Genomic DNA, 13,519 nt, shown 5'->3' with positions numbered 1-13,519 from the left:
CCAAAAAATATGAGTGTGTGCTTAATATTCAGTGTTTTAATGATTGGGTGACAGTCATGAGAAAATCACCAGTTAGAAGTAAGAATGGGAGAACAAAAGAGAGTCTGGTCATTGAGAGTAAAACATGTACCTGTGGGATAATGCTCATTCACTGGCCAGTTGTCCACCTGAAGCGTGGCATTGCCGCCGTTCCTGGTAAAGCGCACCACGTGGTATTTGCCATCATTTACCGGGGTCCTCTCCTCTTTGATGGAAATGTCAACTGTGCCAATATTGAAGACAACTCCAATTTTCCCCTGTTCCTATAATAAAGAAACACAAAAGGCAAGTTATCCCTAACCACAAGGTTTTCTCCCTTTAAAATTGATCCTTCAACTAACAATGAATCTGTAGGTACCCAGAGAGAGCTGTCGGCTTGAAGTTAATAATAGTATCCTACATTTCTCCATGGGCTTTCATCCTGAACATAAAAGCCAATGGTACAAAACCACCCAAATTGCTCTCAGAGGCTGCACTGCACAGGTTACATCATTTGATTGCCCTCAACAGATATCAAAGCTGGAACCACAGAACTACCTAACAAGTGAGTAATGACACTGCAAGGTTCTGTGAGATGAATTAGGCATGTTTTCTAGAAGAGGCTAATCAGACACTGAATTGTAGGTTACTTCACAATTCAGATTTAGGATTAAAGAGGAAATGCAAGCCTGCTTGCACTCTGGGGGGCAATCAAGGCCAAGAGGAGGTGTACAGAATGGTTAGGAGCCAATACCATAGGAGCTAGCACTATAGACTTACTCTTGGTGATACTTTCTGTAGGTATAAAGCACATAGGAAATGTCTCCTCAGTGGGGCCCAGTGAAACTGAACTGGGGTTTTCCAAGTCAGATGCTGGCACCCTTCCCACACTTGTAGCCCTATTCCTAAGGTTAAGCCAAAGAAGGAGGTAATATTCAGTGCTATCGCTTTATGTTACACAGCAGAAGAGAATCTCTGTGGCCCTACATAGACTTCTGGGAGGGAAAACACAATGAATTCCAGAAGAGTAACATTAGGGCAATGAAGGTGATGATTATGGTGATGGTGGTGGTGGTGACATCAACCACCTCCTGGGAAGTGCCCAGAAACACTGAAATATAAATAACAATGTTATTAAAACTCTTACTCTTCTCCTGTAATAACCTATGACTAAGAGTTGGAATTAGTATTCAGAAGAAGGCATAAAATGAAAGTAACCTCATGGATCAGATATAATCAGTCTCTCTCAAACTCTCTGAAAGGTATCAGCATGCAGGGTGTCAGGAGGAAATGGGCAAGGAGAGAAAAGAAACATCTTTCTCCATTTCTCTAATAGTCTGGCTTATTGGCAAACAGTTGGTTGGACTTTCAAAAACAATAAAATTGAGTTGTGATTCTGATGTTCTACAAGACTGAGTCACAATATTTGTCCACATAGTCTCTGTTATCTTCTATTTCCTTCTATTCAAGAAGAAGGAGAAGGAGGAAGAGGAGGAGGAAAGGAAGGAGAAGGATATGGGAAAAGAAACCCAGAATCCACACCAACCAAGACATAGGAAAGATTCCACTGAATCTCAGGTTTAGTCATTTTGGTTCATTCATTCATTCATTCAATATATAAATACACTATTTATTAAGCACTCACTATTCTTAAAGTCAATAAATCGAGACTTCTGGTGAGATTTTAGGTACTGGTTTCCATATAGTTTGCTAGACTTCACTTATTTTTCCAAAAGACAGGCTTTCTTTAACTAGCCAATTTTCCTTTAGTTATGTGAACACATCTTGTGCCCAATAAAAGAATGAATAAGTAGCTAGGAGCCTTAATCGTAAAAAGTAGGAATCTGGGCTGATCAAAAGAGGCTGATTTCAGCATGCAGGGATGCTGAGATACAGGGTGGACATTATTGCTTCCTTTGTGCCCTGATAGCACAGCACACAGTGTAAAATGATGTCTGCAATTCCCATGTTCTGTTCTCTGGGAGAAGCAATTCAGGCGCCTCCCCAAATGGTGACTAAACATACTCATTTTCTTAAGTTTCTAAGAAACAGGATTTCTTAAATCCCTGTTTATTGAGACACTGTGTTCTCAGCTTTGTTTTGTTTTGTTTTCCTATCTCTGCACCTCCAGCACTAAACAAAATACTTACTATTAAAACATGATGCATGGATAAGTGAACCTCATGATCGGTTCTTTTGCATCTTTCATGCCCATAATTAATAATATTATGATCCATTTTATTCTTTCTCCTTAATTCTCTGGGAATGCAGAAATGACAATATGACTTTTCTGCTTTCTCTTAAAGAGTTGGCATGCACTTCTAAGGATGTGTGTGTGTGTGTGTGTGTGTTGGTACCTAATCACGCTCGTGCCTAAATAAGCAAGGCTATAATAACCTGAGTCATAATCTTTTTAGCAGAATTGAAGGACTGGAGGAGTGAAAAAACCATGACTGCAGACACCATTACTCCTGTGCCCACCCCACAAATGTGGACTGTTTATTGCATCACTGTTCTTCAATGAGAAACCACTGTATAAATCCTGGATGCATGTAAAGGACTGCTGGTGATTCAATTCACCTCAGTCACTAATTAATCATGGATGGAGGACAGTTTTAGGGGGAGAGAGGAGACCTTTAAACCAGCCTTCTGCAGCTTTTCAGCAACAGCAGTGGCAAAGTACAGTTCTGGCTCATGGAGTAGGCTGATCAGTGAGATATATTCTTGGGCAGATTTTCTGCAAGATCCATAATAGATTCAGGAAAAGAGAAGATTTAATCTCTGCCAGAATAAATATTTGGTCCTTATCTTAGGCGCCACACATTTGCTATCGCAATCACTGTTTTGGGGAGGTCTTCTTAATCCTGCTAGCACGTTGCCAATGTCAGTGGAGACCCTTACCCAGATGTTTCGTTGTGCTTCCTGCAGTGGTAAATGTGCCTGTGCTGGACCTCAGATGTGGTCTCTTCACTCGCAGTAATGAAATCTCTAATGAGATTTCATTACTGCAACCTCCTTGTCATTTGTCATGGGACCACAGTGGCATTATAATCTGTGGCTAACTGCTTTGTCTCGGTTCATTATAAGCTTTGTGACAAATACCCAAACAGTTGCCCAGGCTTGAATCCATCATGCTCAGCTGCCAGGAAAATAAAGTCTGCTGGCTCATGTGTCCAGAGAAGAGATGATGTGAAGGATAAAAAGCACTGGCTTTGGAGTCAGCCCTGACTAACCTGGGGCAAGTGACTTAACTTTTCTGAACCCATTTCTTGATAATATATTATGGGGATAGGATACCAGCTTTACATACTTTGGAGGGCTGTTATAAGGCTGAAATGTTATAATTAATATGACAGTACTTTACTTTATAAATAATAAAATATTATACCAATATAAGGTATACATGAGATCAAGAGAAAGAACCATTCAATCATTTGACTATTTAAAACACTGTGATTGCTGGAGAAGTTCATTGGTTCGATATGATAAACATGGGTTTTAGCATATCTTGGTTCAAATAATACCTCTGATTCTTAAAGCTGCATGACCTGGGGCAGGTTTTTTAACTTCTGGTGTTTCTTTTATAAAGGATCACGTGGAGGGAGAAAGGCAAATTGCAGTGAGGATTTTAGGAGAACACATAGGTGTGAAGCACCTGGCACAAAGCTGTGCATATTTTGGGACCTCAGTAAATGTAAGTCACCTCTTCTCTTTCTTCCCCCCCACTAGTGTAGTTGACACGAGTGGCATGAGCCAAGGACTTGTTGGCTTGGCAACACTGTCATGAAGAAATATTGTAAAAATAAATGTAAATTTTAGCAAATAGAACACTAAAAAAAACAACATTTGCACAGTTGATTTCCTGTCACGATTTGGTAGTTGCTCTCTCTCCACGTTCCTTGGTGCCTTTTATAAGCCTCTCCAAGATAAGCAAAAGTGTAGGTGCAAAAACAGCATGACTATAAATTTTAATAACTCCATACCCTTCACCACTAAAGTTGCTACCAAGGCAATCACTTCAATCTGTGTTACTCCTTGATATTAAAAACAAAGACAAGTGGTAAATCAGAAGACATTACCAAAGAATCCTCAAGTCCATTCAGGGAAAAACAAATGGCTGTCTTTAAATAGCCAGTAAGTCATTCTTTATCAGTAATGACTCTTTATGAGCCCACATGGTTCCTCAAATTAGGCCAGCTCCACCTTTCCGATCCTCCATCAGCCAAATAGCATTGATTGCTACGGAGGTGACCCAAGAGATGCTACCAACACCAGGGTCAGATTTCAGGAGCAGAAATGCTCAGGGGCAAGAAATATCCTCAGGAATAAAGATCTCCCGGAAGGCAATCTCTTCATTCATTCCAGAGTGCCCCAGGGGAAGGCAAAATGCACCACCTGCTATTTTAGAAAACTGCAGCTGACAGAAACAGAACTGGGGCTCTCAAATGTGTGCCAGTACGCTATGCAAAGGAAGCAATTCTCAATATCTTAACTTCCAGGCTTCACATAGAATTTGTGAGTTCAGTGCTAGGCGGTAAAACAAGGAGAACAACATGAATGTGAGCCTTCTTGGGGCCAGACACCATCGGGTCTGCCATACTCATTTCACAGTCTGGCTTATAGTAAATAAAGTAATCAGTGGCACTATTTACCACATTTTGGTAGTTCTCCTCCATTATGGGCTCATAGGAGAGAGAAATTCTGGGTCCGCTTGTGATGGGTAGGGCCAATGGACCAGTGTTGACCAATAAAATCAGGTGTTACTACTGAGCCATCCGTTTAATTGCTGGTTTGAGACCTGCCAGAATTCTCCCATTTGCTCTGAACCACTGCACTCAGCAAATTCCTAGTAGTGACTTCTTTGTCAGTCTGGGTCATTGAGTGAGGATGACAACGAACCACACTACAATCGACATGGAACATGTGAGAAACAAAGCTTGGTTGCTTTATGCCACCAAATATTGGTATTTGAAGCTGTTTGTTACTGCAGCATAACCCAGACTATCTGGATGATGGAGTAGGTGCTCAACAAGTATTTTTAACAGAATAATTTTCAAATTCCCACAATTACCCTTAAAAAATTTTTTTTTGAATGTAGAAGCATTTAGGAGAATCCAGCTATATTTTATTAAGCCAGACATGAAAGAGATTTGCAAAGATGTAAAACAATGCCATTATCAGTAATTTTTAAAATACTGCTTTTCAAAAATTATGTTATTTATGTGAACATGAATTGGGCTTATTACTCATTTCTAACTGGATTAATAAACAGCTATTTTAAATGTTTCATGGTTTTAATTTCTAACAGGGTAAACATCACTAGATATAACTCACGTTAACAAAAGCTCTTTGGGCTTCTCACCATTTTTTTAAGTTTAAAGGGGTCCTAAGACCAAAAGATTTGAGAACTGCTACGATAGTTGACCTGGAAGGTTTATTCCACTTCAAAAACGTCATTATATTCTTGTGTTCAGAGTTCCAGGCAAAACAATAAAAAATTAGATTTGTTCTATCTTTTCATTCTAAGACATAGCCTAAAAATTTAGTATAAAAATTGAATTTTACCTACATTTCTTTTAATTTTTTTTAATTTTTGAATTTTATTTTATTTATTTTTTTATACAGCAGGTTCTTATTAGTCATACATTTTATACACATCAGTGTATACATATCAATACCAATCTCCCAATTCATCACACCACCACCACCACCACCCCCGCCGCTTTCCCCCTTGGTATCCATACGTTGGTTCTCTACATCTGTGCCTCACTTTCTGCCCTGCAAACTGGTTCATCTGTACCATTTTTCTAGGTTCCACATATATGCATTAATATACAATATTTGTTTTTCTCTTTCTGACTTACTTCACTCTGTATGACAGTCTCTAGGTCCATCCATATCTCTACAAATGACCCTATTTTGTTCCTTTTATGGCTGAGTAATATTCCATTGTATATATGTACCACTTCTTCTTTATCCATTCATTTGTCGATGGGCATTTAGGTTGCTTCCATGTCCTGGCTATTGCAAGTAGTGCTGCAATGAACATTGGGGTGCATGTATCTTTCTGAATTATGGTTTTCTCTGGGTATATGCCCAGTAGTGGGATTGCTGGATCATATGGTAATTCTATTTTTACTTTTTTAAGGAACCTCCATACTGTTCTCCATAGTGGCTGTATCAATTTACATTGCCACCAACAGTGCAAGAGGGTTCCCTTTTCTCCACACCCTCTCCAGCATTTGTTGTTTGTAGATTTTCTGATGATGCCCATTCTTACCGGTGTGAGGTGATACCTCATTGTAGTTTTGATTTGCATTTCTCTAATAATTAGTGATGTTGAGCAGCTTTTCATGTGCGTCTTGGCCATCTGTATGTCTTCTTTGGAGAAATGTCTATTTAGGTCTTCTGCCCAATTTTGGATAGTTTATTTGTTTTTTTAATATTGAGCTGCATGAGCTGTTTATATATTTTGGAGATTAATCCTTTGTCCTTTGTTGATTCATTGGCAAATATTTTCTCCCATTCTGAGGGTTGTCTTTTCGTTTTGTTTATGGTTTCCTTTGCTGTGCAAAAGCTTTGAAGTTTCATTAGGTCCCATTTGTTTATTTTTGTTTTTGTTTCCATTACTCTAGGAGGTGGATAAAAAAAGATCTTGCTGTGATTTATGTCAAACAGTGTTCTTCCTATGTTTTCCTCTAAGAGTTTTATAGTGTCCGGTCTTACATTTAGGTCTCTAATCCATTTTGAGTTCATTTTTGCATATGGTGTTAGGGAGTGTTCTAATTTTATTCTTTTACGTGTACCTGTCCAGTTTTTCCAGCACCACTATTGAAGAGACTGTCTTTTCTCCATTGTGTATCCTTGCCTCCTTTGTCATAGATTAGTTGAACATAAGTGTGTGGGTTTATCTCTGGGCTTTCTATCTTGTTCCATTGATCTATGTTTCTGTTTTTGTGCCAGCACCATACTGTCTTGATTACTGTAGCTTTATAGTATAGTCTGAAGTCAGGGAGTCTGGTTCCTCCAGCTCCGTTTGTTTCCCTCAAGACTGCTTTGGCTATTCCTCCTTTGTCATAGATTAGTTGACCATAGGTGAATGGGTTTATCTCTGGGCTTTCTATCCTGTTCCATTGATCTATGTTTCTGTTTTTGTGCCAGTACCATATTGTCTTGATTACTGTAGCTTTATAGTATAGTCTGAAGTCAAGGAGCCTGATTCCTCCAGCTCCGTTTTTTTCCATCAAGACTGCTTTGGCTATTCGGGGTCTTTTGTGTCTCTATACACATTTTATGATTTTTTTGTTCTAGTTCCATAAAAAATGCCATTGGTGATTTGATAGGAATTGCATTGAATCTGTAGATTGCTTTGGGTAGTACAGTCATTTTCACAATATTGATTCTTCCAATCCAAGAACATGGTATATCTCTCCATCTGTTGGTATCATATTTAATTTCTGTCATCAGTGTCTTATAGTTTTCTGCATACAGGTCTTTGGTCTCCCTAGGTAGCTTTATTCCTAGGTATTTTATTCTTTTTGTTGCAGTGGTAAATGGGAGTGTTTCCTTAATTTCTCTTTCAGATTTTTCATCATTAGTATATAGGAATGCAAGAGATTTCTGTGCATTAATTTTGTATCCTGCAACTTTACCAAATTCATTGATTAGCTCTAGTAGTTTTCTGGTGGCATCTTTAGGATTCTCTATGTATAGTATCATGTCATCTGCAAACAGTGACAGTTTTACTTCTTCTTTTCCAATTTGTATTCCCTTTATTTCTTTTTCTTCTCTGATTGCCGTGGCTAGGACTTCCAAAACTATGTTGAATAATAATGGCGAGAGTGGACAACTTTGTCTTGTTCCTGATCTTAGAGGAAATGCTTTCAGTTTTTCACCACTGAGAATGTTTGCTGTGGGTTTGTCATATATGGCCTTCATTATGTTGAGGTAGGTTCCCTTTATGCCCACTTTCTGGAGAGTTTTTATCATAAATGGGTGTTGAATTTTGTCAGCTTTTTCTGCATCTATTGAGATGATCATATGGTTTTTATTCTTCAATTTGTTAATATGGTGTATCACATTGATTGATTTGTGTATATTGAAGAATCCTTGCATCCCTGGGATAAATCCCACTTATCATGGTGTATGATCTTTTTAATGTGTTGTTGGATTCTGTTTGCTAGTATTTTGTTGAGGATTTTTGCATCTATATTCATCAGTGATATTGGTCTGTAATTTTCTTTTTTTGTAGTATCTTTGTCTGGTTTTGGTATCAGGGTGATGGTGGCCTCATAGAATGAGTTTGGGAGTGTTCTTTCCTCTGCAATTTTTTGGAAGAGTTTGAGAAGGATGGATGTTAGCTCTTCTCTAAATGTTTGATAGAATTCACCTGTGAAGCCATCTGGTCCTGGACTTTTGTTTGTTGGAAGATTTTTAATCACAGTTTCAATTTCATTACTTGTGATTGGTCTGTTCATATTTTCTATTTCTTCCTGGTTCAGTCTTGGAAGGTTATACCTTTCTAAGAATTTGTCCATTTCTTCCAGGTTGTCCATTTTATTGGCACAGAGTTGCTTGTCGTAGTCTCTTAGGGTGCTTTGTATTTCTGTGCTGTCTGTTGTAACTTCTCCTTTTTCATTTCTAATTTTATTGATTTGAGTCCCCTCCCTCTTTTTCTTTTTTTTTTTTTTAAAGTTATCTGAGGGAGGATGTGTTTCTTTTTTTTTATTTATTTATTTATTTATTTATTTATTTATTTATTTATGGCTGTGTTGGGTCTTTGTTTCTGTGAGAGAGCTTTCTCTAGTTGCGGCAAGTGGGGGCCACTGTTCATCACGGTGCGCGGGCCTCTCATTATCGCAGCCTCTCCCGTTGAGGAGCACAGGCTCCAGACGTGCAGGCTCAGTAATTGTGGCTCCCGGGCCTAGCCGCTCCGTGGCATGTGGGATCCTCCCAGACCAGGGCTCAAACCCGTGTCCCCTGCATTTTCAGGCAGATTCTCAACCACTGCGCCACCAGGGAAGCCCCTCTCCCTCTTTTTCTTGATGAGTCTGGATAATGGTTTATCTATTTTGTTTATCTTCTCAAAGAACCAGCTTTTAGTTTTATTGATCTTTGCTATTGTTTTCTTTGTTTCTATTTCATTTATTTCTGCTCTGATCGTTATGATTTCTTTCCTTCTGCTAACTTTGGGTTTTGTTTGTTCTTCTTTCTCTAGTTCCTTTAGGTGTAAGGTTAGATTGTTTATTTGAGATTTTTCTTGTTTCTTGAGGTAGGCTTGTATAGCTATAAACTTCCCTCTTAGAACTGCTTTTGCTGCATCCCATTGGTTTTGGATCTTAGTCTTTTCGTTGTCATTTGTCTCTAGGTATTTTTTGATTTCCTCTTTGATTTCTTCAGTGATCTCTTGGTTATTTAGTAACATATTGTTTAGCCTCCATGTGTTTGTGTTTTTTACGTTTTTTTCCCTGTAGTTCATTTCTAATCTCATAGCATTGTAGTCAGAAAAGATGTTTGATATGATTTCAATTTTCTTAAATTTACTGAGGCTTGATTTGTGACCCAACATGTGATCTATCCTGGAGAATGTTCTGTGCGCACTTAAGAAGAACGTGTAATCTGCTGTTTTTGGATGGAATGTCCTATAAATATCAATTAAATCTATCTGGTCTATTGTGTCATTTAAAGCCTGTGTTTCCTTATTTATTTTCATTTTGGATGATCTGTCAATTGGTGTAAGTGAGGTGTTAAAGTCCCCCACTATTGTGTTACTGTCGATTTCCTCTTTTATATCTGTTACCAGTTGCCTTATGTATTGAGGTGCTCCTATGTTGGGTACATATATATTTATAATTGTTATATCTTCTTCATGGATTGATCCCTTTATGTAGTGTCATTCCTCGTCTCTTGTAACATTCTTTATTTTAAAGTCTATTTTATCTGATATGAGTATTGCTACTCCAGCTTTCTTTTGATTTCCATTTGCATGGAATATCTTTTACCATCCCCTCACTCTCAATCTGTGTGTCCCTAGGTGTGAAGTGGGTCTCTTGTAGACAGCATATATATGGGTCTTGTTTTTGTATCCATTCAGCGAGCCTGTGTCTTTTGGTTGGAGCATTTAATCCATTCACGGTGAAGGTAATTATCGATATGTGTGTTCCTATGACCATTTTCTTAATTGTTTTGAGTTTGTTTCTGTAGGTCCTTTTCTTCTCTTGTGTTTCCCACTTAGAGAAGTTCCTTTAGCATTTGTTGTAGAGCTGGTTAGGTGGTGCTGAATTCTCTTAGCTTTTGCTTGTTTGTAAAGCTTTTGATTTCTCCATCGAATCTGAATGAGATCCTTGCCGGGTAGAGTAATCTTGGTTGTAGGTTCTTCCCTTTCATCACTTTAAGTATATCATGCCACTCCCTTCTGGCTTGTAGAGTTTCTGCTGAGAAATCAGCTGTTAACCTTATGGAAGTTCCCTTGTATGTTATTTGTCATTTTTCCCTTGCTGCTTTCAATAATTTTTCTTTGTCTTTAATTTTTGCCAATTGATTACTATGTGTCTCGGCGTGTTTCTCCTTGGGTTTATCCTGTATTGGACTCTGTGTGCTTCCTGGACTTGGGTGGTTATTTCCTTTCCCATGTTAGGGAAGTTTTCTACTATAATCTCTTCAAATATTTTCTCTGGTCCTTTCTCTCTCTCTTCTCCTTCTGGGATCCCTATAATGCAAATGTTGTTGCGTTTAATGTTTTCCCAGAGGTCTCTTAGGCTGTCTTCATTTCTTTTCATTCTTTTCTCTTTATTCTGTTCCACAGCAGTGAATTCCACCATTCTGTCTTCCAGGTCACTTATCTGTTCTTCTGCCTCAGTTATTCTGCTATTGATTCCTTCTAGTGTAGTTTTCATTTCAGTTATTGTATTGTTCATCTCTGTTTGTTTGTTCTTTAATTCTTCTAGGTCTTTGTCAAACATTTCTGGCATCTTCTTGATCTTTGCCTCCATTCTTTTTCCGAGGTTCTGGATCATCTTCACTATCATTATTCTGAATTCTTTTTCTGGAGGGTTGCCTATCTCCACTTCATTTAGTTGTTTTTCTGGGGTTTTATCTTGTTCCTTCATCTGGTACATAGCCCTCTGTCTTTTCATCTTGTCTATCTTTCTGTGAATGTGGTTTTTGTTCCACAGGCTGCGGGATTGTAGTTCTTCTTGCTTCTGCTGTCTGCCCTCTGGTGGATGAGGCTATCTAAGAGGCTTATGCATGTTTCCTGATGGGAGGGACTGGTGGTGGATAGAGCTGACTGTTTCTCTGGTGGACGGAGCTCAGGAAAACTTTAATCCGCTTGACTGCTGATGGGTGGGGCTGGGTTCCCTCCTTTTTGGTTGTTTGGCCTGAGGCAACCCAACACTGGAGCCTACATGGGCTCTTTGGTGTGGCTAATGGTGGACTCTTGGAGGGCCCACGCCAAAGAGTACTTCCCAGAGCTTCTGCTGCCAGTGTCCTCATCCCCACGGTGAGCCACAGCCAGCCCCTGCCTCTGCAGGAGACCCTCCAACACCAGCAGGTAGGTCTGGTTCAGTCTCCCCTGGGGTCACTGCTCCTTCCCCTGGGTCCCAGTGCACACACTACTTTGTGTGTGCCCTCCAAGAGTGGAGTCTCTGTTTCCCCCAGTCCTGTCAAAGTCTTGCAATCAAATCCCAGTAGGCTTCAAAGTCTTGATTCTCTAGGAATTCCTCCTCCCATTGCTGGACCCCCAGGTTGGGAAGCCTGACGTGGGGCTCAGAACCTCCACTCCAGTGGTTGGACTTCTGTGGTATAAGTGTTCTCCAGACTGTGAGTCACCCACCCAGCAATTATGGGATTTGATTTTACTGTGATTGTGCCCCTCCTACTGTCTCATTGTGGCTTCTTCTTTGTCTTTGGATGTGGGGTATCATTTTGATGAGTTCCGGTGTCTTCCTGTCACTGATTGTCCAGCAGCTAGTTGTGATTCTGGTGTTCTCGCAAGAGGGAGTGAAAGCACTTCCTTCTACTCCACCATCTTGGTTCCAATCCCCCCTCCAAGTTTTATAGGTTAAAAAGATCAAGATTAAGACAATTGAGAATTCCCACAAGTACTAAAAGATATATTTAAGATTAGAATACAGGTCTGTCTGACTTTAAAACCCATGGGTTTTCCACCTTGTTGTTTCCATCATATGTATTCATGTTGCAACTGAGTTATTTATATAAAATGGTATATGTAAAGAGAAAAACAGATACAGTATGCTAACACATATATATGGAATCTAAGGAAAAAAAAAAAAAGGTCATGAAGAACCTAGTGGCAAGACGGGAATAAAGACACAGACCTACTAGAGAATGGACTTGAGGATATGGGGAGGGGGAAGGGTAAGCTGTGACAAAGTGAGAGAGTGGCATGGACATATATACACTACCAAATGTAAAATAGATAGCTAGTGGGAAGCAGCCGCATAGCACAGGGAGATCAGCTCTGTGCTTTGTGACCACCTAGAGGAGTGGGATAGGGAGGGTGGGAGGGAGGGAGATGCAAGAGGGAAGAGACATGGGAACATATGTATATGTATAACTGATTCACTTTGTTATAAAGCAGAAACTAACACACCATTGTAAAGCTATTATACTCCAATAAAGATGTTTAAAAAAATGGTATATGTATTACATATGATACACTTTACATCTGTATAACTTGCCTAACCTGTCTGCCTAACCTATTTGTGTGTATTTCAAATGTAGGGATCCTAACAGGTGCTCAGCAAATACTTGTTAAATTAATGGATAAGTGAATGAATGAATATAAATTATAATGTGTGGTCGTGATAGGAAGAACTGTGTTAATATGCTTTTATACCATGGGAGGCTAACTAGGATTTGAACAGTATGGGATAAAGCAGAGAATTGGTCATTTGTATTGAGAATTTTTTTTGCAATAAATCTTGGGCAAAACATATAGTCTCATTATGCTTTATATATGCAATCTGTAAAATACAAAAGGATGAGGTACAATTTACTTGATTCATCAGATAATTTTGACTGTGGGAGGATTTTATTGAAGTTCACTAGGATAAAACACCCTGCATTTATTAGATCATGTATGGGTTCTTTACGTGGCTATTATTATCTTTCAGTGAAGATCATAAGTCCATTCTTTCAATATTATAATCTCTATGTTCTAGACCCAAGACAACTGTTAGATAATAAGCAGTGAGTGTGCACTTCTGGCGTGCAAAGCCATGTGCTATGAAGGGATTTGAGACCAGGTCTCTCCCTCAAGAAGTCCAAGATAGAGAATAAACCTATCCGGAATCACTCAAACTGACAAGTCTCCAACCTGTGCATCTGGGAGAGGGTTTGGACTTCCACTGTCATCCCATGACAATGACCCAGTCTCCTTCCCTCGAGGAGCTTAAGTGTGGCTGTGTGTGTGGCAGGAAGGGCAGGGAGGGAAGAAGAAAATGTCTGCTCTGGGTCCCAGAGCCTTTAAGATCTAGAA

At 39.2% G+C, this 13,519-nt stretch overlaps 1 protein-coding gene across 3 annotated transcripts in view; it reads right to left on the bottom strand.

The window, feature by feature from the left end:
• LOC118890249 (neurexin-3-beta) overlaps positions 1-13,519 on the bottom strand; it is a 572,537-nt gene that overhangs the window by 190,433 nt on the left and 368,585 nt on the right. For all 3 annotated transcript variants that reach the window (XM_036842801.1, XM_036842799.1, XM_036842800.1), the window contains exon 3: positions 131-302. In XM_036842801.1, coding sequence (XP_036698696.1) covers positions 131-302 — 172 coding nt within the window. The remainder of the gene's footprint in view (positions 1-130; positions 303-13,519) is intronic.

Source organism: Balaenoptera musculus, chromosome 2 (assembly GCF_009873245.2).
Source record: "Balaenoptera musculus isolate JJ_BM4_2016_0621 chromosome 2, mBalMus1.pri.v3, whole genome shotgun sequence".
In the NCBI taxonomy this organism is placed as follows: domain Eukaryota; kingdom Metazoa; phylum Chordata; class Mammalia; order Artiodactyla; family Balaenopteridae; genus Balaenoptera; species Balaenoptera musculus.
Note: the sequence above shows the minus strand (reverse complement) of the source record. Positions and strands in the feature narration are given on the sequence as shown.